The sequence below is a fragment of the Coregonus clupeaformis genome, chromosome 7 (genome assembly GCF_020615455.1).
Source record: "Coregonus clupeaformis isolate EN_2021a chromosome 7, ASM2061545v1, whole genome shotgun sequence".
Classification (NCBI taxonomy): Eukaryota; Metazoa; Chordata; class Actinopteri; order Salmoniformes; family Salmonidae; genus Coregonus; species Coregonus clupeaformis.
This window is the reverse complement of record NC_059198.1, coordinates 5,145,530-5,171,544: the sequence shown is the minus strand read 5'-3', so window position 1 is coordinate 5,171,544 and position 26,015 is coordinate 5,145,530. Positions and strand designations below refer to the sequence as shown.

Genomic DNA, 26,015 nt, shown 5'->3' with positions numbered 1-26,015 from the left:
TCTCCTCTAACCTTGGTTATCGAATGGATCTAGTGCCGTTCGTAGCCGGCCCGTGCATTTGCTTATCCTACCCTCCCTCCCCCTCTTATAGAACCCCTGTGGCTTTGGTTACATCGGAGTATGTCGTTGGATTTAAGTTTGGCGTTTGAAATCCAGAGGTTTTCTCCCCAGTTTCCCTCCCAGTAACCCTCCCTCCCACCCACCCTCACAGAGACACACAGGGTCGTGGGACTTGTAGTCTGAATGGACAGGAGCCAGGGCCAATCCCTCTCCTCCTCCCCCCACGATCAGGGCAGTGCAGTAACACAGATGGATGAGTTCCCCCAGTAACCCTCCCGTAGATTAAACCTGGAGAGGGGACAAAGTGGGAGAAGAGGAGCGAATAGGAAGAGGAGGGAGAAAAGGGAAAACAAGTTAATTTTTTATTCAGGTGAACAGAGAGAACATGGACTAAACATAACATTAGGATATGGGGAAAGGAAGCCGATCCTAGATCAGTTCTACCTAAAGTGAGTCAATACCTGACAGGCGTGTCCTGTGTCGGCGAGGGGAACTACACGCCATAGCAGGCCGACAGCCTCTCCTTCAGCAGAGGGGGGAATTGTTCTGAGAACTGCTGCCAGTTCTCCTCGCCCACCTGGTCCTTGAAGCCATGGAGGATCTACAACACAACAAACAAAGCTTGTAAATCAAGGTGGGGTATACGGTCAGTGGTCTTCAGCACACTGGCAAAGCTGGTTCTTTTGTTTTCTTGGCACCACACATCTCAGAGTCTAAAATATCCACAATATATGTTCAGATTTCGAATGTCTGTAGATAAAGATCATCACAGGGTGTGGAGGAAGAGGAGCATGAGGTCTACTTAGAACCCAACAGTCTAGAACCTTTGTATCCTGAGGATCAAACGTATGGGTGAGATTTGTTGAGGTATATATCTCCCGAGTGCTTACCTTGTAGAACATGTCTCTCAGATCGTCCTTAGGACTAACCCAGGAGGCCACAGCATCACAGAAGAAGATGAAGTCCTGAAGAGAGACACCAAAGTTCATATGACAACATCCTCATCATCCAACATTCATCCACATTCCCTTACTCATTTAGGTTCCAATCATCCTTCAATGACACCAAACACGCTTGGTTGAATACAATGTGCCTTCTCTCACCAGAGTTACCTCAGTCTAAATTACATTCACACTAGTTATTCAGATTAAGAATGTCTGTTTAGAGTTCATAATAGACAAGAGTGGAGAGGCAACACACTCGGGGAACAAAAATATTTAAAGTATTGGCCCCAGTAAATCCATATTCCTGTGTGGAACAGTGTTCACCTGAACCACTCCAGCGGGGTTGACGCCGATCATCATGCAGATTCCACGGAACGCAGAGTCTTTCTCCTCATTGTCCCTGATGTTCCTCAACGATGTGCACCAGGGTCTGATGAACTGTTGCAGCATGGGAGACACCTCCTGTGGACACACGCACCCCAGCCTGCCGATCGTAATGGCTGTCCCAAGAGAAACAGAGGAGTGATTATGTGTCAATAACTACAGGGCCATACCAATAAGTTTTAGAACAATAACTTCAAAGTCAGATCTCCTAGTCTCACACTCAGAGCTTTAACTTCCACATTGAACATCTCAGATTTCAAATGTCTGTTAAAGAGATCATAATAGGAGTGGACTGGAGCCTAAATACTTGTTGTTTTCCATGGGGGTAGGGATTTAAACATGTGTCTGTGTGAGTACCGTACCTGTATTCTCCAGGAGGGTCTTGGGTGTGTTAGGTCTGTTGATTATCTCCACCAGGTTGTTGAGGACCAGCCCAACATAGGGTTGCATGTCTGATCCTACAGTCACCAGGGAAAACGCAACACAATCAACCAGCTGGAAATTATGGCATTGCTCTCCATACATTTACATTTTAGTGATTTAGCAGACGCTCTTATCCAGAGCGACTTACAGTTAGTGCATACATTACTTTTTCCCCATACCCCCCGTGGGAATCGAACCCACAACCCTGGCGTTGCAAACGCCATGCTCTACCAACTGAGCTACATCCCCTGCCGGCCATTCCCTCCCCTACCCTAGACGACGCTGGACCAATTGTGCGCTGCCCCATGGGTCTCCCGGTCGCGGCCGGCTATGACAGAGCCTGGATTCAAACCAGGATCTCTAGTGGCACAGCTAGCACTGCGATGCAGTGCCTTAGACCACTGCGCCACTCGGGAGTATACCCATACCTGGGTTCAATTACTATTGGAAATCTTTCAGATACTTTGAGCATTTTCTCTAGCCTGCCTGGAGTGGCAAATGGACGGGGTTTAAACTTTGGGGCCTTTTCTATAGGTTCCTTTCATATACAATCAAGCACATCTTAAGTATTTCAAATGATTTCAAATAGAATTTGAAGCCAGGTCTACAGTCAACTCCAACATCAGCGCTATCAAGTATTCACTGTCATTTAGAGTATTTATAGTGTCATCATTACAATCACTTCTATCAAATCACCATTACCAACATGGATTACTGATGGAGTGAATCTGGTGGTGTTGCTACAAAAATAGGGTTCTCGTGATTTCTGGCCAATTTCCCAAAATGGCCACCATCTTTAGCCATGGTTCCCCCTAGCTCACCTGAGCAATCTCCTTCATCCTTCTTGTCAGTTCTCCCTGTAGAGGTATTTTAGCACAATGTCACTACACTGTACTACTGCTGGTTGGCCTGCCATGCTTGCACACACCTGCAGGCCTCACTGTTAGAGTCCAATGGTAGCAGGACCCATCACTCAGGCATCTTGCAGCACACTGTAGTCAAGGGAGATTGACTCACTCGTATGACAGAGGGTCATTGAGTTCATGGGTTATAGAGCAAGGGCAGCGAATCAAATCTGACAGAGTTAGCTACATGCTCCATCCAAAAGACAGCAAACCCTAGCAGCATACACCATAACACACGTGACACCATTACCATCTGTGTGTTCATCCCTACACCGGGACCTCTGTCACACACTCAGACCTTTAACTTCCACATAGAACATTTCAGATTTCGAATGTCTGTTAGAGAGATCATCATAGGTGCAGACTGGTTGTTGGTTGTCTGTGTGTGTTATTATGAGAATTAGTAAGGGAGGGAGAGAACGAGGGAAAGCAGAGATAGTGAGATGCATTTAAGAGTGGTTGTGAGGTAAAGAGTGCAGGTGTGTAATAAATTAAGACTGCAGTCAGGACACACAGCAAGCAGTAACTCACCCATCTGCATGGCGATCTCACCAATGGCCCAGGTAGCGTTGTTACACACAGAGATGAACTCTGGGTTCAGGTTCAGGCCCAGGATCGGCATGAACTCAGCTGGATGGGGGATACACAGGTTTATATACAAACACTACACACAACTTGTCACACAATCCCTGCTATACACAAACTCCCACAAACACACAGGTTAAACAAACAGTACACTCAACAAGTCACACAATTACTGGTATACACACTCACCAATATACAAATAATACTTAAACTACTAGTCACTCCAACACACATACCTCCTCAGCGCCAGCAACTGGTAATCTAGTCCTGATTATGAATCTACTTTTTCATGACATTGACAGGTAATTTCTTCATTACTATGGTCGACTCACCAATGCAGGGTTTGACGTGAGGGAAGCAGGCCTTGGTCAGGTCTCCCAGCAGAGCAAAGGAGCTCTGTCTCACCTCTGGCATAGGGTCCTGGAGGAACGCACAGTTAGTCTCAAAAACACACACACATCTGGTTAAAACAAATATTTGGAACTTTTAACACTCCAAACAGCAATAATACCAACTTTCATACAAACCAGTTTCAGTTTTTTTTTTGCGAACGACAGAGCAGCACTGTATAAACTATACGGCAACTTATCCTCCTTCAAATTGACTAATTTAACATTTTCAAAATGGACACTGACAGTTGGCACTTGGATGCCCCTGTGTACCTGCATGCACTGGAAGAGCAGGGTCATGATGTTGCTGCGGGCAACCAGCTGGTCCACACTGCCCCCCAAGCCCTCGGCCAGGCCACTCAGCAGGTCCAGGGCCACAATCATAAAGTCCTTGTCAGGGGCTTCGTACTGGTCAGGGTGCTGGTTGTACATCTGGAGAGAGAGGAGACGGACAGAGAGTCATCAGTGGGTTGTTGTTCACAGTTAGGATATGAAGCTAAAACGCTGTACGATTTGTTTAATAAATTGCTGAATAAACGCAGTTTGTTTACGCTAACTTATGTTTTGTGGTGTAGAATAAATTTACAATTAACATTTGTTTATATTCTAACTTATAATTAATATCTGAAACCAGGTTTCCATCCAACCTTTTCATGCCAGTAAAGTACATGTTGGATAAAAAATAAATCACGACAGGCATGATGGAAAGAGCAAATTTGTCTGTAACCTTTCCAAACGTCGACAAAACAAAATTCGCTAGACAAGGTGGAATCTTTTTGCTTCGGTAAAATGTATTATGCGAGAAATGGCGGTGGAAACACTTCTGCGCAAATATTGATATTACCATCATACCGAAGAGTCACACGATGGCATGTGGGTCCTCCCACTACGACGTGGGAAAGCATGCAGTTTATTAGGCTACAGATTAAATAAATGATGATGAACTTCACAGGGTGGTGAAAGTGCAAGGTGATGAGCTTGATGCTCCTTTCCAATAAATATCGAGGGTCTTATTCTGGTGACATGATGATCGATGCTTGGCTGCCATTTGAAAACTAAAAATATTCTCGCTCTTTTGTCCATAATAATCTCATCATGTAGGCCAACGGTCACCAACCTTTTCTGAGTCAAGATCACTTTCTGAATCAAAATGGAAGCTGAGATCTACAGCTCTGATTTTTTTTTAAACATGACTTAAAAAACCTAAGCCTATGCAACATTAACCCCCCCAAAAAATAACAGTTCTGTAGCAATGAGGTTTGTGCAGTAGGCTATGGGCCCAATACATTATCACTGCATATTGGCTATGCTTGAATTACCAATTCTGACCATTAAAAAATATATATATATTTTAAAAATGTAGGTATATGATCACACTGGCAATATATCATTTGTTGTATTACTTGTGAGGCACAGCTAAGTGAGCATAATTTGTATATATTTTTTACTGGACTGATGGCCTGCATCCGATGATCAGTCTGAGGGGAGGAATGAGCAGCGGTGAGGCTGCCTCTCACCCGACTCACCATCTCTCCCTCACTCCGCTGAGAAAAGGGGACAGTCTTCCAGCTGATGGCAAAACTCAAGTCGCACTGCATTATTTCTGCCTCATGCACCAATTCATGTTGTTACTGCTATAAACAGAGAAAGTGAAATATTCCTCGATAATATAAAAGATAAGCTGCTAATAATAACAAGCTTATCGGCACACATGGCTTATAAAAAAGGTTTGAACAAAGTGTTGACAGTGATTAATAACTTAAACATTAATCTACTTATAAAACCAGTAGCTCTATGCTGTATTCATTGAGTCGCTCTCTAGTCATGGTTTTAAACCTTTGCTGTGTGTTCGAGGCTTCTTTTTGCAGTCTATGGCTTGAGGAAACTGTGCAGACAGTGATCTGAGCTATCTAATGGCCAGCGATAGTCCTATAGGTGCACTTGATTTGCTCTCTGGGCCTGCCGGGTAGGTGGAGTTCTACCTTCAGACACATGAAATGGTTCAAAATGGGAACACTGCCTTCCCGACGCTAGGGCTGCTGAATCAAGTGCACCTACCGCCAACAGCGTGAAACTAATTTTAAAAATCATCAGTAGAGTTGAAAACACGATGGAAACAATTTGTATACTTTTTTGGGGGGTATATGGGAATTTAACCACAAAAGTCATTTTTATGTGCACTACATCACGCACAGCCTTTTATTTAAATGTTTTTACATTTCATTCATTTAGGAGACGTTCTTATCCAGAGCAACTTAAAGGAGCAATTAGGGTTAAGTGCCTTGCTCAAAGGCACATAGATTTTTCACCTAGTCGGCTCAGGGATTCGAACCAGCCACCTTTCGGTTACTGAACCCAACAATCTGGGAAAATGCGCATATTGTTTTTATGCAGATTTTCGAATGAAAATCTGTCGCCAATTAGAAGGAAACCTAGCTATATCTAGCTTATTTTGTAACAGTTTTTGTTGCCATACATTAACATGGTTCTTCACTGAAGGCATGTCTGGTGATTTAATGTGTATAGACTGTATAAGAGTACTATAGAGAGCAATAGTAATGGCGTCTTTTTGTAGGTACTAACTCCACCATGGCTCGTTGGACAAAGCCTATGGGAAAAATCGTTTTTTGGGATAACCGCCGAAAATAAGGTCTGTGGTAAACACAGGCTTAGGAGATATACATTTTGTTCTATAAGAATCTTCATCAGCTAACGTCACTTTTTTGTGAATTGAAGCATTTATGTAATCAAAACAAGCACATAAAGCCTTCATAATTCATAAAAGGTCATGTTATTAACCGACTGATATCTCAGAACAAAACGTATAAGATCTAAGCCTGCGTTAACCTCAGATCTTAATTTCACCGTTCATCCCAAAATCCCATTCTTTCCACATTAATTTCCCCAATAGGAATGGCTGAACGATCCAGAGGTAACTCATTTCCAGTTTTTAGGACTACAAGCTGGCGAGCTCTATAGGTTCTTACCATGGCCTGAGCGAGGGTCTTCTGGACCAGGGTGACACAGCGCTGGTAGACAGGCTCACAGTAGGGCAGGAAGCCACTCTGCAGGGCCGTGGCCACCGACGACAGACACTGGGGGGCCACAGAGAGACAGGGTTAGTTTGGTGGGTGGGGGACGGTAACAACTAAAACACAGGCTGCATATCAATAGGTCAAAGTGGTGTCCTGTCAGTGTGGCCTTTCACTCACTTGCACCGATCTTAAAAGGGACAGTTCACAAGTCCCTTTAAGATTATTCATTCTTTCACCGTTCCTGTGATTTCACTGCATATCAACGAAAGGAGTCAAGGAGAGGGACTGGCTTTTTAACTTTTCAGATACAGAAGTCTGTCAGTCCCCGTTTCGATCTCATGAGCCAATGAAAATGGAGTAAAATTGCATAGGGACGGCAACTTTTTTTAAATAAATGCAAGATCGACCAGAGCCTGTCGTATCCAATGGGAGGATATTAATCAGTGGGCAGAACAAGCAAGGAGGGGCAGAGCCAAGCACCAGCTAGTGAGATCCTGTTGGCGCGTTCTAGCATTTATTTGCATATCTCCATTAGGGAACGCGTACTCTGAAGTGTGCGTGTGCAATAACTCAATTCTTCCTTGCACTCCTTCTAAACAACACATTTTAATTGTTTTACTTCGGCAAAAGGGTAAAGTCTGGAAAACGCAGTCTACTCTGTTACAGATTCTAGTTTTAGAAACAGAAAACTGTACGGATATCAAATATTTTGTTGATAAGATTTGCAGAATGTCGGCAAAAATCCATCTCGCACCATCTTCTCCCACTGCCGGCCACTGGGCTTCCTCTCATCACCATATTTGGTAGTGAGTGGAAACGCCAAGCGGATGCTCCAACGCTTCTTTCATTAAGAGGTGTAGTACTGCTTTTCTTCCATCAGGGGGCAGTATAATACCGACCATTGGAAGCACAACAGTCACCCGTTTCCATTTGTATGCTTTGAGAGGCTCTAAGAGCTATAGATAATTTTGTATTGATTTTAAAGCTACCTACAACAAAAACACTGCCTAGTGCCTGACCTCCGGCACCAGTTATTGTTGTCAGCTCAAGAGGTTAAGGAGACCAGTCCTATCAATATTCTGCTGTGGATCAGCAAACGATCTCTAATTAGCATCATATATGTTCAGATGAGAACGTGTCATCATTTCCACAGCAGCAGCTAAATGCAAAGTCATTCTGCAGTCGGCACACACACACAGTCACACACACTAGCAACAGCCTACCCTCCACTTCAGCCGCTCTAGGTTTTCCCCCCCAACAAGCCAGATTCTCCATTCACCAGAATATCATTATTGTTGGTATCTGGCTCACAAGACTAGCAACTGCCCTAAAGCAATGATGTAAATTTCCACAAAATCATGTCTAAGAAAGATCCACCTTGTGATGCACCAAACATGATTCATGTATATAATAATGTATAACCTCCAGAAGTGGAAAGAGATCCTTGTCCTCGTCCTTCAGCTCATTCCATTTGGCAATGAGGGGAGGCATCAGCTTCTGGATGTACTCCTGTGAGGGGGGAGAAGACAGTAAAATTACAATTTAGTAATATTGTGTCTCTTCACCATAAAGATTAAACCCGTGTAAACCCACCAAGTTGAGCTTGTGATGTAGCGACAATCTACAGGTGACATACACTGCTCAAAAAAATAAAGGGAACACTTAAACAACACAATGTAACTCCAAGTCAATCACACTTCTGTGAAATTAAACTGTCCACTTAGGAAGCAACACTAATTGACAATACATTTCACATGCTGTTGTACAAATGGAATAGACAACAGGTGGAAATTATAGGCAATTAGCAAGACACCCCCAATAAAGGAGTGGTTCTGCAGGTGGTGACCACAGACCACTTCTCAGTTCCTATGCTTCCTGGCTGATGTTTTGGTCACTTTTGAATGCTGGCGGTGCTTTCACTCTAGTGGTAGCATGAGACGGAGTCTACAACCCACACAAGTGGCTCAGGTAGTGCAGCTCATCCAGGATGGCACATCAATGCGAGCTGTGGCAAGAAGGTTTGCTGTTTCTGTCAGCGTAGTGTCCAGAGCATGGAGGCGCTACCAGGAGACAGGCCAGTACATCAGGAGACGTGGAGGAGGCCGTAGGAGGGCAACAACCCAGCAGCAGGACCGCTACCTCCGCCTTTGTGCAAGGAGGAGCACTGCCAGAGCCCTGCAAAATGACCTCCAGCAGGCCACAAATGTGCATGTGTCTGCTCAAACGGTCAGAAACAGACTCCATGAGGGTGGTATGAGGGCCCAACGTCCACAGGTGGGGGTTGTGCTTACAGCCCAACACTGTGCAGGACGTTTGGCATTTGCCAGAGAACACCAAGATTGGCAAATTCGCCACTGGCGCCCTGTGCTCTTCACAGATGAAAGCAGGTTCACACTGAGCACACGTGACAGACGTGAGAGTCTGGAGACGCCGTGGAGAACGTTCTGATGCCTGCAACATCCTCCAGCATGACCGGTTTGGCGGTGGGTCAGTCATGGTGTGGGGTGGCATTTCTTTGGGGGGCCGCACAGCCCTCCATGTGCTCGCCAGAGGTAGCCTGACTGCCATTAGGTACCGAGATGAGATCCTCAGACCCCTTGTGAGACCATATGCTGGTGCGGTTGGCCCTGGGTTCCTCCTAATGCAAGACAATGCTAGACCTCATGTGGCTGGAGTGTGTCAGCAGTTCCTGCAAGAGGAAGGCATTGATGCTATGGACTGGCCCGCCCGTTCCCCAGACCTGAATCCAATTGAGCACATCTGGGACATGTCTCGCTCCATCCACCAACGCCACGTTGCACCCCAGACTGTCCAGGAGTTGGCGGATGCTTTAGTCCAGGTCTGGGAGGAGATCCCTCAGGAGACCATCCTCATCAGGAGCATGCCCAGGCGTTGTAGGGAGGTCATACAGGCACGTGGAGGCCACACACACTACTGAGCCTCATTTTGACTTGTTTTAAGGCCATTACATCAAAGTTGGATCAGCCTGTAGTGTGGTTTTCCACTTTAATTTTGAGCGCGACTCCAAATCTAGACCTCCATGGGTTGATCAATTTGATTTCCATTGATAATTTTTGTGTGATTTTGTTGTCAGCACATTCAACTATGTAAAGAAAAAAGTATTTAATAAGATTATTTCATTCATTCAGATCTAGGATGTGTTATTTTAGTGTTCCCTTTATTTTTTTGAGCAGTGTAATAGAACATAATGGCAAACAGATGATTTATACACATGCCATCTCTCACTAAACAATCTCAGTCTACAATACATCCACACTGGTGATTCAGATTTCGAATGTCTGTTTGAATTCATCATAGATGAGAGCAGAGGCAACAATGCAACAATCTTCACCATAAAGATGAACCTATGAAAATTAACCAAGGAGGTTGTGATACAACAACAATGCACCACAATGAACAGAGGATGTTGTACATCATAAGACGGTACGGAGTTGTTGGCCGTGAAGCTGATCCAGCTTTCTGATTTTTCTATGTGCTAGTTTGCTAACTAAGTGACGATATTTTGAGGTCCAGACTCACAGGCTGGTTGAGGTGGTGTCCTACGGAGTCAGCGAGCGTACCGATGGCGTCGTAGAGGATGAGCAGGTTCTTGTGCTGGTACTTGCCGAAGGCGAACACCAGCGTGTCCAGGATGAAGCTGAGGTAGGGCACCAGCTCTGTACACGCCTCCTCCTCCAGGGTGGCAAACGCACTGAGGGCCACAAAGGCCAAAGGGTCAGAGTAGGAGAATGGACACATCACACACACAGACATTAATACAAGACACACAATAACATCTGCTTTGAGAGAATGCAACCAAGCTGGCCTATACACATATCCCTTCAGGAGACCAGTCCTACCAATACTCTGCGGTGGATCAGAAAACGATCTCAAATTAGCATCATATGTTCAGGTGAGAAACATGTCATCATTTCCACAGCAGAAGTCAAATGATGGTCGGGTTGAACTTTTGTGACTATTCCATTGGTTCCATCGCAGCAGGCAAGCTCATACAAGCACAGCTTAAGTAATTGAAAAAAAAATACCCAGGTCTGACTGTCATAGCTGAAACACATGGACAATGCCAAAAGAACCCTCCCACACACACACTGTACACACCTGCAGGCGGCCTCCTGCACCCTCTTGTTGCCGTCCAGTATCCTCTTGAGCAGCTCGGTCATCAGGGGTTTGAGGTGGGAGTCTGGGGGCTGGCTGACCACCCAGTGGGCGTAGCGTGACAGGGTCCAGCAGGCGATGGAGCGCACCAGGGCCTTCTTGTCACAAAGGCACGCAATGAGATGGGGGAGGAGCTCCGGAAGGTAGGGCACCATGCCCTGCATACAGCCTGGAGGAGAGAGAGAGAGGGTGTTTTTGTCACAGACACAGGATGAGGTGGGGAAGGAGCTCCGGGAGGTAGGCACCACAATGCATGGAAGTTTACTTTACCTTCTATAACGGTCTTTTAATATTTGGTTTGTGATTGGGGTGGGGATCTGTTTACTAGGGAGGTCATGAGTTCAAAGCACAGATAGGAGATAATCTGTTCACTTAATATTATTAGCAGGTTTTAACCATGACACATTGTCTTTACCTGGTGTATTTGTGAAGTGATTCAATTGAATATTGCCATCTGTGTATCGCTTAGGCAACATTCAATTCCTCCTTTCATGCCGATAAAGTTAGATAGAATTTGAATCTAGCTAGCCTTAGGCAAATTCTTTATTGACAACACTCAATTGTAGGCCAAGTCTATTATCAACACACAGCCACGTGAAAACTAAATGGAATCCAATTAGTGTACATCCTATTAGTGACGTGTTAACTGGGTCAGCGCAGTGGAAAACATATGGCATTACAACTCGTCTCCATACACTGTCAACATCTTCTGGGAGCCTATATTAGTGTGTTATGGACTAACACTGACAGTGGGGTCATAAAGGGCTGGGGAGAGAGAGAGAGAGAGAGAGAGAGAGAGAGAGAGACAGAGACAGAGAGACAGAGAGAGAGAGAGAGAGAGAGACAGAGAGACAGAGAGACAGAGAGACAGAGAGACAGAGAGACAGAGAGACAGAGAGACAGAGAGACAGAGAGACAGAGAGACAGAGAGACAGAGAGACAGAGAGACAGAGAGACAGAGAGACAGAGAGACAGAGAGACAGAGAGACAGAGAGACAGAGAGACAGAGAGACAGAGAGACAGAGAGACAGAGAGACAGAGAGACAGAGAGACAGAGAGACAGAGAGACAGAGAGACAGAGAGACAGAGAGACAGAGAGACAGAGAGACAGAGAGAGAGAGAGAGAGAGAGAGAGAGAGAGAGACAGAGAGAGAGAGAGAGAGAGAGAGAGAGAGAGAGAGAGAGAGAGAGAGAGAGAGAGAGAGAGAGAGAGAGAGAGAGAGAGAGAGAGAGAGAGAGAGAGAGAGAGAGAGAGAGAGAGAGAGAGAGAGAGAGAGAGAGAGAGAGAGAGAGAGACAGAGAGAGAGAGAGAGAGAGAGAGAGAGAGAGAGAGAGACAGAGAGAGAGAGAGAGAGAGAGAGAGAGAGAGAGAGAGAGAGAGAGAGAGAGAGAGAGAGAGAGAGAGAGAGAGAGAGAGAGAGAGAGACAGAGAGACAGAGAGAGAGAGAGAGAGAGAGAGAGAGAGAGAGAGAGAGAGAGAGAGAGAGAGAGAGAGAGAGAGAGAGAGACAGAGAGAGAGAGAGACAGAGAGAGAGAGAGAGAGAGAGACAGAGAGAGAGAGAGAGAGACAGAGAGAGAGAGAGAGAGAGAGAGAGAGAGAGCGAGAGAGAGAGAGCGAGAGAGAGAGAGCAGAGAGAGAGAGAGAGAGAGAGAGCGAGAGAGAGAGAGAGAGAAAGTGTAGCAAATTCACAGTGGAGAGAGAGAAAGTAGACAACTCTGGAGTGACAGGGGAACCAGACATTGGCGTGAGCATCCACTGACAAAAATGAATGACGGCACCACTGCTAAGTCAATCTGAACTGATATAATGCAACAAGGAACTAGAGTTCCATTAGCAGAGAAAGAGTCTGCAGGGACAGAGACGTGTTAATTCCGTCAACAAAAATATTCAAACCCCTATTTTTCAGTGGCAATCGATGAGACGATAACTGACTAAACAGACCCAGAAAAAACTACAATTAACCAAAATAATTTTTCTTTTTGGTACATGAAAACGAGACGAAATTATCCCTGACTAAAATCTGACTAGTTTTTTTATCTGTTGCAGAGTAATGTGTTCTTCTGCCAATTTGGCTGTTGGGAAGAGAATCGTGAGATAGGATGTTATGCAGAAAGATATGTTGGTAGGACAAGGATATGTATATTTGTGAACATGAAAGTCAGTGATTTATGTTTACTATCGGTTTATGAGGCAACACAAATGTGATGACAAAATGTGACTAAAATGAAAGGGCATTTAGTGGACTAAAATGGCCCACTGTCCTTTTAGACTAAATCATTATTCAAATGACAAAAATCTGACTTCATGATATTTTAGACAACATGTCTAAGACCAACCTAAATTTTAAAAAAGTGGCAAAATTAACAGAGTATAGGAATATGACTGTATGAGAGACCTCTGGATCAGACAGTATGAATACTAACACCATCATTAACAGTCAGGAGTTCTATAGAATGCATCATATCCAGAGGGACAGTCAACTCTCAATGGAGTGATAGAGAGATGGAGAAAGAACCACTGTGTACTGTACATCACAGCAGAGAGAGGAGAGCAACAGCGCAGAGAGTAGCAGAGAGAGAGATGGAGAGCCAAGAGAGAATCAGTTGAGAGAGAGAAAGAGTCACACAGATGAGACTGAGCAAGAGAAGGAGAGAGCTATGTGAAGTGTAAACAGTGTGACTGATTGATTTCCTAGTCCTTACCCTCAGCGATGGCTCCCAGCACCAGGATGCCAGACTCCTTGATGACCCAGTCAGGGGAGAAGAGAAGGCCCTTGAGCAGGGGCAGCAGGTGGGGCAGCAGCTCGTCCCGGAACACGTTGGCCAGCACGTCCAGCGCAGCCGCCGAACACTTACCTACAGGGAGATAATAGGGATAGTTCACTCAGAAACATGATGAAAAACATCTTTACAGTTTTGCTCTGTACTGAAAGTGCTCCATCTTGAAATCTTGACTGCTGGGACATGTACAATTTGAGGGATTTTATTTACAGTGGACTAATGACCAAAATACTAAGATGGCTTTAGAGCGAACTAGTCATTTAATATCATACCCTTTTCACAGTACTGAATCTGGGCCAAGCCATGTTGTACTGGTCTGAACAGTAACAGATTCTTCAAATAAACCAACCACGCTGGCCTGCCTATACACCCATTCCTTTGAGGTTAAGGAGACCAGTCCTACCAATATCCTGCTGTAGATCAGAAAACGATCTCTAATTAGCATCATATATGTTCAGATGAGAACATGTCATCATTTCCACAGCAGCAGTTAAATGCAAAGTCATTCTGCAGTCGGCACGCACGCAAACACAGTCAAACACACTAGCAACAGCCTACCCTCCACTTCAGCCGTTCTAGGTTTCTCCACAAGTCAGATTCTCCAGTCACCAGAATGTCATTGATGTTGGTGTCTTGCTGACGAGACTAGCTACAGCCCTGAAGTAATGACACAGCAATTTCCATAAAATCATGTCTAAGAATTATCCACCTTGTGATCTAGTTATGACACCGGTAAAAAGCTATATCATTTCAGGTAAAGGTTACGTGAACTAACACTCAGATACAGAATAACAATTCTATGTCGTTTTGTTCTATGCAGACACCATTGTGATAACAGTGGTCTTCCACCTTTCTGGCGCATCTCTGCATGTGAATCGCTCCATTGCCAGACAGCAGCAGGGAGCATCACTGATGCCAGTAATCTCTACTCTGGCTGTGTTGTTCAGTGTTCACACTGTCCAATTACCACCTCTAGCTTTACTGCTAATGAGACACTGGGGAGCAGTGCACTGACAGTGGAGAGAGCAGAGCAGCCAAACAGGGAAGTAACTGAATCAGTGTACTGTTTAGATGGTGAGAGTACCTCTGATCTTAAAGAGTCTATAGAAAGACTTAAGAACTTTCCACTTATATTTTCACAAATACAGAAAGATTATCCACTTAATTGTTTTTGTTACTTTTGACAACATTGTCCCACAGGAATGACTATCAAATGTAGTTATATTATGCTGCTTTAAGCAAGCATACACAGACAAGCCTCATGTAGACTGCAGCAGATACAATCCTCCTGCTCTATCCATCGACAGTATCAGTCTGTTTTCTAATTCTTCTCCCATCCTGGCTGTGGTGGTTTCAGTAACAGTTGGCTTAAAGTAATGTCAGACTCACGTAGGTTCCAGTCAGATAACGTATCGTCATCATCATCGTCATCTTCGTCAATGTCCTCTCCCTCCTCTCCCTCTCCTCCCTCGTGCTGCAGGGTGACGGTGCGTGACTTATGGAAGCGGGGCTTGATGTCCTGCTCACTGTCCGGCACTGCCTCGTCCTCCTCCACATCACCCTGGAGAGAGAGACTACATTAATCATTGCTATATTTTATTTTTCTGGTCCGAGGTCTGTGCTGTGAAACATGACAGCAAGCATAAGATATGGCTATACAGCACAAAAATATCTGGGACCAGGCTAATATTTTATAACTTGGGCAAGGAGTTTTTCCGGGAACGCGTGACCTGACTAGGAAAAACTCCAGGCAATACCTAGGGCCGAGACTGTTTCCTAGTATAGCAGGACCAAATGAGGTTTCAGTTCAGGAGGCTAAGACCTTCTCATTCTAAAAAGCATGCTGTAGCATGGACATATGGACACAGCTTAGTGCCAGAAATAGCCAGTAGGGTATTAATGCACTGAAATGAGTAAGTGTGTGGCTTCTATGACAGAGGACTATGAGTCAGGGTAAGGAGTGTCTGGCAGGCAGAAATTCCCTGTGGGTTAGCCTAGGTGATGTGTTATGAAACTGGAAATGTGTGGACAGTTAGCAGGGGGGAAAACACTGCTACACCATTAACTGGCATTAACCAGATACAACGCCTTAGGTCAGAGAGTATGAATACATCAAATATCAGTAAAGTCTCAAGCTAAAGCTGTCATCACACCAAGAGTACCAGTAAGGAGAGGGTGGGAGGAAAGACATCTGGGTCGTGTTCATTAAGCATGAAACTGAACAAATGGTCCAAAACAGGGAGGTAGTATCTAAACTGGTCCAATAAGAAACAGTCATTTTCATTTTCCGTTGCAAAACGTTTTGCTACAGTGTGCCCTAATGAACACAACCCTGGTGGGGAGAAATAGGTGTGGTGTCATCATTCACACCCAGAACAGATAGGCAGGCTCACCTTCAGCAGGATAATGTCTATCTCAGAGTACTTCATGCCGTTCACCAGGATAGGAATGAGCCTACAGGAGGGAAGAGAGAGACAAGGCACCATTAGTCAAGCAGTCTTTCCATTGTTGGTCAATCAACAACACAGCATTTCTTGGTTCCATATAATAATAGATTGAAGTTATACAGCGTCAGATGTGGCAAGTGGGCTGCAGCTGTCTGGATCAGACAGTATGAATACAACAAGCATCACTGACCATCACAGTTAATGTGTTATGCATCATATCCAGACAGCATGGGAAGGGGAGAGGGTAAACGTCATGAGAGGTCTTATACTACAGCTAGCCAACACTACTGAAATGGAATCAACATTCTCTGTTCCTCTGAACTTCCTTCTCTTCACACCTAATAGAACACAGTACAGTATGTTGACAGAATTAAATACACTATGAACTATAGGACCTCTATGGGTATGTTACTCTTACAAGCTGTACTATTGACTAACCTCTGTTCCCCTCTTCACCTCTGACCTGACCGTTCCCCCCTCTCTCTACATCACGTACAACCAACACAATCCAGGTGATGCTGTATGTTACAGGTATGTTTAGGATTACTCACTGCACCAGGTGTCCAGAGAGCACCTCCTTGCAGATGGGCTGCTCGGCCAGGGTGAGCCAGAACTCACAGGCCTCCAGAGAAACGTTCTCATCCGGGTCCTGTGTGCGCTGCAGCATGTACTGGCGGGAGAGAGATACAGACACAGCAGTGTCAAGGGTTGGGATTGGCTGATGAGGTATGACAGTGTCGGACGTGCTGATTGGTCTGTGGGAGTGTAAATAAGGAAGTGGTGGTGGTCTCACTTGTATGATGCTGTGCATGTGAGGGATTAGCCGGTCGATGCGGACCTCCAGCAGCATGACCAGAGCGCGGCACACGTTCTTCCTCACCTCCGAGTCCTCGTCTGTAGCCAGCGCAAACAGGCTCTGAGAGAGACAGAGACACGAAGAGAGAGAGGGATAGTGCAAGAGAGAAAGAGAAGGAAAGAGTGGTGCCAGAGAAGAAAATAAGAGAAACCGATGTCAGTCTTGAATCTACAGCTATCCTCAACACCATTGATTACAGTTCACACCGTTGCCTAGACGATGGACATGTAAGAGGCTGTAGGGTTTGGATCAGACAGTATGAATACAACAAGCATCACTAACCATCACTGTCAAGGTGTTCTGCATCATAGCCAGAAGAGCTTAGTGTTCTTCAGTGTCACCACCATAGAGGTAGAACTACTAGAATGGGCATAGCCCATCAAACCACAACAATTATATTTCTATGGTCAACACAGTGTTGTGTGTTGCCTGATGCTCACCTCGATGAAGGTGTCGATGTTGTCCATCAGGGCCTGGGCTCTGCCGATGATGAACTGGTTCACACAGGCGATGGCATGAGATCTACAGGCAGAGACAATATCACCATGAGTCACAGCAAATGAATGTATTTGAAAACAGTGGGATAAGTAGGAGGACAACTTTTTGAAACCGACCCAAATGTTCCACGCAACTACCTAAGCTGGTCCAATAAGAACACAGATGTGTAATCCGTTGTGCTATATTCTACTGAACACAACAGTAAGAACAGAAACAGCCAATGGAGTCTAGAGGCAGCCTGTTCTCAGATCTGTTTGTGCTGTCTTGCCAACTCTTCTAGTCACTGGCATAACTATGACCACAGGAGTTGGCAAGACAGCACAAACTGATCTGGGAACAGGATAGTCTGGAGGTACAGGGGACCTCGGACTGACCTGATCTTGGGGCTGCAGTGCTTGAAGAACTGCAGGAACTTGGGGATCATGATGTTGAGAGGGCGGTTGAGCGCGTCGCTCTCCAACAGCTCCGACGAGTCCTCGCAGATCTTCTGCAGGGCGCCAAACGAGCCCTGATCAAGAGAACACACGCCGACAGACAGAGTCAAACTCAGAGCAACAGAGGGGGATGACGTAGGATGATTTGAGACAATAGGCTACAGGTCTGGATCAGACAGTATGAATACAACAAGCATCACTGGCAATCACTGTCAAGGTGTTCTGCATCATATCCAGATGGCATGGGATGGGGAGAGAGAACGCTACTGAAAACATTTAGCAACGAGTAAAATAACTCTTAGGAGGTACAGAGAGTTGTGGAGAGGTAAAGAGAGCTGTGGAGAGGTAAAGGAGGGGACAGGGAAGGAAGACCGAAGAAGGGATATGAAGACATGGAAGGAAGGGGAAAGAGAGAGGGACAGGGAAGGAGGGGAAAAAGAAAAGCAAGGGAGACGGGGAAGGAGGAAGACAAAAAATGGAGAAGGGCGACAGATGGAAAAGAAAGGGAGAGTAGAAAAAGAGGTGAGTGTGAGGTAGGCAGGTAGCTCCTGACCTCGCAGGTGTTGTAGTCCTCAGAGTTGAGCAGGTTACACAGCTGGGGCAGCAGCTCCGGCCATGCCTGCAGCTCCCCTTTGGAAGTGATGGTGGTGATCAGGATACCTGAGAGAGAGAGATTAAGAGAAAGAGGTTAGGAAGCAACACTCACACGGTGGTTTCCTCTTAACACTCTAAAATAGCAGTCTCTTGGAGGTGACATTGCCATTCTCACTGAGCATGTTGGTTTTGCATTGCCCGGTAACTAGGGTGGGCAGAGTTTGCACATTTTAGACCATCGCATTGGTCCTTAAGTGAAATCTCCACCCACCCGGGGCACAAGGCGAAGCAAAACAATTGAACCCACTGATCTGGGAGAAGTGGACAGGTGAAAGTAAACACTCCTGAAGGGTTCCACTACATTGCTTCCACCTATGCTGTCTTGTCAGACCAGAGATGTGGGGAAACAGGGATGTACAAGAGAGTTAAGGTATAGAGAGACCTCTGGTTCAGACAGTATGAAAACTAACACCATCATTAACAGTCAGCAGTTATATAGAATGCATCAAATCCAGAGGGCAGGATGGGGGAAGAGAGATGTCTGTGTTTGGGGGGGGATGAGGAAAGTGAAGATAGCTACTAAAGCAGGGGTGTCAAACTCATTTTAGCTCAGGGGCCACATGGAGGAAAATCTATTCCCAAGTGGGCCGGACCGGAAAAATCATGGTATATATAACTTAAAAACAACAACTTCAGATTGTTTTCTTTGTTTTAATACGATCAACATAAAGCTGGAGCCTGAGGACAGTGTGTCCAAAATAGTACAAGCACAACATCACTATTAATCATAAAACACGTCAAGTTTATTTGAAAATTCTAAAGAAAAAGAACACAAACACACAATGCCTCAGTGATTAACAGAACTGTTTCACAGATCACAGAACTATATCAGGGTGTCATTTCTCAGGCAGAAATGTAGATACAAATAATGAAATCCTGTTCCCCAAACAAGTGCAAGAACCACAGTCAAGAATAGGTTAAATATACAAATAAAATAAAATAAATTAAAAACAATAGCACATCAACATAAAAACATATAAACATAAAGCTGGAGCCTGAGGACAGTGTCCAAAAGCACAACATCACTATTAATCATAAAACACCTCAAGTTATTTGAAAGTTCTGAGGACAAAGAACACACAAACACACAATGCCTCAGTGATTAACAGAACTGTTTCACAGATCACAGAACTATATCAGGGTGTCATTTCTCAGGCAGAAATGTAGATAAAAATTATGAAATCCTGTTCCCCAAACAAGTGCAAGAACCACAGAGTCAAGAATAGGTTAAATATACAAATAAAATAAAATCAATTAAAAACAATAGCACATCAACATAAAAACATATAAACATAAAGCTGGAGCCTGAGGACAGTGTCCAAAAGCACAACATCACTATTAATCATAAAACACCTCAATTTATTTGAAAGTTCTGAGGACAAAGAACACACAAACACACAATGCCTCAGTGATTCACAGAAGTATATCACAGAACTATATCAGGGTGTTATTTCTCAGGCAGAAATGTAGATAAAAATAATGAAATCCTGTTCCCCAAACAAGTGCAAGAACCACAGAGTCAAGAATAGGTTAAATATACAAATAAAATAAAATCAATTAAAAACAATAGCACATCAACATAAATACATATAAACATAAATCTGAAAGCGTTGCTCAAACTCCCGTAACAGTCCCGTTATTTTATCTTTGAACCGCTTCATGTCTGCCACATGTTGGGTCGCGCACACATTTTTCAGACAGGGGAAGTGAGCTGCATCACCACCGGCAAGTTGCGTCTCCCACAATGACAGCTTCAACTTGAAAGAACGTATGCTGTCATAATACTGCGTGACAACTTTGTTGCGCCCTTGCAGCTGTTTGTTCAAGTTATTCAGGTGCTCTGTAACATCCACCATAAATGCAAAGTCCTGCATCCATTCTGCGGAATGAAATTCTAACACTGGTTTGCCCTTTTCTTCCATGAACTGTTCAATTTCTTCTCGTAAATCAAAAAAACGCCTCAGCACAGCACCTCGGCTTAACCATCTTACCTCAGTGTGGTATGGCAGGCCATAGATGTGGTCTTTCTCTCTGAGAAGGCTGTCAAACTGACGGTGATTCAGGCTTCTGGATCGGATGAAATTAACAGTTTGGATGACCACCTTCATGACGTTATCCATCTTTAATGACTTGCAACACAAAGCCTCCTGGAGCAAAATACAGTGAAAAGTCAAAAAATCACGTCCTCCATTTGCAGATTGCACTTTCTCTCTGAACTTTGTCACAACGCCTGCTTTTTTCCCGATCATTGAGGGCGCACCATCTGTAGCCAGGCCGGGACCAGTCCACTCCGACCCTGTCCAGCGCGCCGACGAGTGCGGTAAAAATATCAGCTGCTGTCGTTGTATTTGTCATCGGCACCAACTCCACGAACTCCTCTGTGACGGTCAATGTGTCATCAACTCCGCGGATGAAAATGGCCAGTTGTGCAACATCTGTAATGTCCGTGCTTTCATCAATTGCAACCGAAAACGCAATAAATGACTTTACTTTTTGCTTCAACGGGCTGTCCAAATCCACTGAAAGATCGGAAATCCTGTCTGCAACTGTGTTTCTTGTCAGGCTGATATTTGCAAAAGCCTGCCGCTTTTCAGGGCACACAATCTCCGCTGCCTTCATCATGCATGTTTTTACAAATTCACCCTCACTAAATGGTTTTGAAGCCACTGCGATTTCATTAGCATTGAGGTAGCTAGCTTTCACTGCAGCGTCACTGATGTCTCGGCTGTGAGTAAACACAGACTGCTGTTTCTTCAGACCCGCCAACAGTTCATTCACCTTCTCTCATCTCCGCTGTCCTTGAAAGTTGTCATATTTGTCGGCATGAAGACTCACATAGTGGCGACGAAGGTTATATTCTTTCAGCATAAATAGGATGACCATTTTTCTTGGAACACTCTGCACTCTGCGTCCACATTTCTCTTTTTTGACAGAGACATATTGGGGCAATGAGGGTGCCAAAGCACATAATGTTAAAAGTAGAAGCCGTAATAAATATTGCGGGCAAAACAAAGTAGCTCATTGGCTGCACGTGCTTGACCTACTTGCTCTGCCCCGGTATAAACAGTTTGCTTGCTTAACACAATTGCTATTGCGCCATCCAGTGGACGCAATTGGAACAGCAGTTTATTTTATTGAAAAATTGCAGCGCATTTTTATCCTTTACAAAATTATTATAAATTGTTGTTGTTTTTAAATCTCGCGGGCCGGATTAAACCCGTTTGCGGGCCTGATCCGGCCCGCGGGCCGGACGTTTGACACCCCTGTACTAAAGGGAGGGACGGTGAGAAAAATTAACCACATTAAAGCCACAGACAGCAGTTACCCGAGACAGATGCAATGCATGCCAAGACACACCTACTGTTACCACACAGACAGAACCATCTCTGTCTCACACCCACCCAGACCTAACCACCCCCCCCAACACGCACACACCCACCCACCCAGACCTAACACGCACGCACACACCCACCCAGACCTAACACGCACGCACACACCCACCCAACCAGACCTAACACGCACGCACACACCCACCCACCCAGACCTAACACGCACACACCCACACACACACACACACACCCACCCACCCACCCAGACCTAACACACACACCCACCCACCCAGACCTAACACGCACGCACACACCCACCCACCCAGACCTAACACACACACACACACACCCACCCACCCAGACCTAACACACACCCACCCACCCAGACCTAACACACCCACCCAGACCTAACACACACACACCCCCCCAGACCTAACACACACACACACCCAGACCTAACACACACACACTGACTCACCGATGGTGGCACGGATGAGGGGTGACGGGTCGCCTATGTTGTTGAGGCATTCCTGCTTGATGAAGTCAGCCACGGCCGGGGGGAAGTTCTGGTAGTGGGCCTTCACATTGTTCTTCAGGATCAGACCACTCAGAGAACGAGTGGGCTCATCTGGAGAGAGAGAGCAGGAGGGAGGAATGGGAGAAGAGGATGAAGTCGGGGCGGTCATGGGGTAGAGGAAGAAAAATAGGAGAATGTCAGAGATGCAGACGAAGGCCACAGCAACGTGCGTTCCAAATGACACGCAGCAGTCTGGAGAACCACTAATAACAAGGCAAGCAGATAATGACGGCATGCTGACCAAAGAATGGACAACACAAAGAAACCAAAAACTCATTTGAGCTAAGAAGTAATACGGTGTACCCTAATGAACACGACTCAGGCTACTGGACGCTCACCTACAACATATAAACTCACTCACACAGACAGAGGGCTCTCACCTTCAGTTTTCAGTCTTGTGAGCACAAAGATTAAATAGTTGTTGAAGTCAGGGAACTGGTTGAGCTGTTCAAGTTTCTGACAGCACGGTTAAGGGCAATTTCACATCACAGACAACTCACATGATGCTAAACTCAAACAAATAACTAGAAGTACACTTTCACTGCAGCAGTGTAATCTACTGGTGACATTTAGACAGAGCAAAAATACCACCAGTTGAAATACTAAGTGCGGTGCTTATTTCAGAAGTTAGGAATTTGACAGAGTTTGGAATGCAACGGATCTGTGATTTCGTCACATACCAGCTAAGTTTAATTCTAAAGCTGCAGAAATGGTTGCCACCCCTTTGTATAGGTTGTACCATATGAATGATTTTGAAATAACTGCTGCTATAAGTAGCCTTACCTATGGTTCCTAATGAGGACAAGGGTTTAAGTAAGTAATAAGTAGGCTAGTGGAAGTTATGGATTGGAGGGTTAGGATTATATGCTATACTAACAAAGGCAAACTCTAAAGGACCAGACAGAGTAGTATGAGAGACCTCTGGATCAGACAGTATGAATACTAACACCATCAGTAACAGTCAGGAGTTCTATAGAATGCATCATATCCAGAGGGACAGTCAGAGTGACTGTCTTATAACACTATCGCCACTGTGATACATTGTCAATACAGGCCCCATAGACTGAGATCCCTGCAAACTGAACTAGATGATGCAATAACCATAGAATAATATGCCATTTAGCAGGCACTTTTATCCAAAGCAACTTACACTAATGTGGTGATACAGTTTACGTATGGGTGGTCCCAGGAATCTAACCCACTATACTGGTGTTGCAAGCACCATGCTCTACCAACTGAGGACCACAGAAGAGCACACAGAGGTACCACTGCCATACAGGTCCCCATCCCACTAACCCCCTCTCCAGTCAGTGTCTGTACATGAAGAGGATACTTGTTGCACGGCTCTCTGTGTGGCCGTGTTGGGGGACTGGGAGTCCTTGAGGAGCTGGAGGACCTGCTGGAGTCCCTGTTCATCCGGCTGCCACTCCATCCTGCATGGGGACCACACCCACACACAAAGTTACAGATATATGAATTACGTATGTCCCCATTACTGATATAAGATAATACAACAAGGAAAATTAGTGATATAATAGAGAGTTCTATTAGCAGAGAGAGTCTGCAGGGACAGAGAGTATAGGAGTATGACTGGGACGGCAGGTAGCTTAGTGGGTAAGAGCGTTGTGCCAGTAACCGAAAGGTCGCTGGTTCTAATCCCCGAGCCGACTAGGTGAAAAATCTGTCGATGTGCCCAAGGCACTTACCCCTAATTGCTCCTGTAAGTCGCTCTGGATAAGAGCGTCTGCTAAATGACTAAAATGTAAATGACTAAGAGAGACCTCTGGATCAGACAGTATGAATACTAACGCCGTCTTAAGTAGGGAATTATAAAGTGTGCATCATATCCTGTGGGTCTGGTGGTCTATTACTTATTGGTGCATTACTTTTGACCATGATCCATAGGGTTCTGGTCAAAAGTAGTGCACTACGGGGAATAAGGTGCTATTTGGGAAGCAGCCATGGGCTGACTGGCCTTTCTATAGTTTAAATAATTGATGAGGGTTTATAAACGGATGCATCTTGTGATGTGGCACGGATTGGCACTGGATTATATGACAATACAAATCAATAATTTGATATGTAGAGCTAAGAAACAGGCTACAAAATCGACATGCTCTTGCAGCCGGCTTCCCAAAGTTAACATTCGGGGATTCTATTATTAAAATATCGACTGCCAGACTAAACGCCATATGCTCACTAATGATGGGGAATGCAGTGGCATTATGTGACCGAAGGTGAGCCATGCACATGGCCAGAGCGGGGCATGCAAAAATAGGCCTGCAAAACAGCGCCGCTTGCGCGGTTTCGTTGCATGAGCTTGTTTCTACCCGGAAACGGGTCTATAAGGCCGGGTAAAGACAGCAGCAAAGTTTGTGGGAGCTCGAAGCTGCAGTTGAAATTGGGAATCGGATTGTGGCAAATAAAACGAGGCCATGCTCTGCTAAAGACAAGGAGTAAAATATATCGGTGACCCAGCTTAACCGCCCTAATCCTGCCCCACCCCCCACGACACCCGGTTCCCTTCTGTCGGTGTGCTGCAATATAGCTAGAGATCCCTGGACCGGGGACGACATGAAACAATAGCCGCCCTACAACTTTCTTTGGTCACAACACAATTAACTAGCTGATATGTAAACACCACAAACTATCTTCTTGATAGTTGTTTATGTTACACTTCCCACTATCTGACTAACGTTGGCGCTATGGTAATATTAGTTCCGACGATCGAACTATATAACTAGTCACGAAAAAACCCAAAGTACCGGCCACGGTAGCTAGTCGGGTCAACGCCGTAAACTTAACCCTTCTCACCACGGCAGTCCCCGGCTTCACCAGCCACACACATGCAGTATAAAAGAAACAAGGCCAAATATGCGGCCTCGACACTAACAAACAGTACAAACATGAGTTAGTTAGCTAACGTTAGCTTTATAAGGCAGTCGATATATTATTCGATTGAACATGGCAGACAAATAACGCCAACTGAGAAGTAATCTAGACAAAGTTACTATCTCGCAAGTTTAGCTAACGTTAACTGTTAGCTATTCTACTGCTAAACATGGCTACTAACGTTAACCTAGCTAGTTAACGAGCTAATAACACAAATATTTTCAAATTTGGCCAGTAGCCTACTGGCTACTTGGCGTTTGTTAGTAGCCAACTTTATATGAATCGCTAGCTAAATCCTACCGAGTATCGACAAATGGTCAATTTGTTTGATGTTGCGTTTGCTTGCTATTGTGGCCCAATGCATTCATGTGCTCTCGCTAGCTAATAACCTAGCTAGCTCGCTAGCCGAAATTGTCAGTTTGTTAGTTAGCTAATGCTAACTAAGCTATTTCCTTTCCCAGCGCTTAACGTTACCTGCTTGTTAATGTCACCAATTATTCAGCTATCAATCCAATTTCGTCTTATTTTGTTTAATATAGCTAGATAACACATCACATGCTACGTACAATATTGATTTGTAGACTGAAGTTTCTCGACGGGGCAGCTTCTTTCTCGTGCTCGTCCTCGCTTGTACTACAGGTTTGAA

At 45.0% G+C, this 26,015-nt stretch overlaps 1 protein-coding gene and 5 non-coding genes across 8 annotated transcripts; all 6 read right to left on the bottom strand.

The window, feature by feature from the left end:
* LOC121568767 (transportin-2-like) lies at nt 1-26,015 on the bottom strand. Of its 3 annotated transcripts, none has more exons than XM_045221072.1 (25): nt 25,936-26,015; nt 23,811-23,910; nt 22,858-22,933; nt 22,379-22,528; nt 18,471-18,577; nt 17,858-17,991; nt 17,426-17,507; nt 16,923-17,045; nt 16,681-16,799; nt 16,076-16,136; nt 15,072-15,243; nt 13,605-13,757; nt 10,845-11,070; nt 10,266-10,437; nt 8,148-8,234; nt 6,678-6,785; nt 3,964-4,122; nt 3,634-3,721; nt 3,248-3,346; nt 2,633-2,668; nt 1,751-1,846; nt 1,329-1,504; nt 951-1,025; nt 522-661; nt 1-348 (listed from the first exon to the last, which is right to left on the bottom strand). In XM_045221072.1, the coding sequence occupies exons 2-24, from the start codon at nt 23,907-23,909 to the stop codon at nt 554-556; spliced, it is 2,706 nt and encodes a 901-aa protein (XP_045077007.1). In that variant the 5' UTR covers nt 23,910; nt 25,936-26,015; the 3' UTR covers nt 1-348; nt 522-553. The 3 variants fall into 3 exon arrangements, with proteins under 3 accessions (XP_045077007.1, XP_045077008.1, XP_045077009.1); XM_045221073.1 differs by lacking the exon at nt 25,936-26,015 and adding an exon at nt 25,844-25,930; XM_045221074.1 differs by lacking the exon at nt 2,633-2,668.
* Nucleotides 13,300-13,370, bottom strand: LOC121570834. The gene has a single exon (XR_006001573.2). It is a non-coding gene; the product is annotated as a small nucleolar RNA SNORD41 (small nucleolar RNA).
* Nucleotides 15,772-15,839, bottom strand: LOC121570838. The gene has a single exon (XR_006001576.1). It is a non-coding gene; the product is annotated as a small nucleolar RNA SNORD41 (small nucleolar RNA).
* Nucleotides 16,282-16,352, bottom strand: LOC121570837. Its single transcript, XR_006001575.1, has one exon. It is a non-coding gene; the product is annotated as a small nucleolar RNA SNORD41 (small nucleolar RNA).
* Nucleotides 18,084-18,154, bottom strand: LOC121570839. The gene has a single exon (XR_006001577.1). It is a non-coding gene; the product is annotated as a small nucleolar RNA SNORD41 (small nucleolar RNA).
* On the bottom strand, nt 23,399-23,469 carry LOC121570836. The gene has a single exon (XR_006001574.1). It is a non-coding gene; the product is annotated as a small nucleolar RNA SNORD41 (small nucleolar RNA).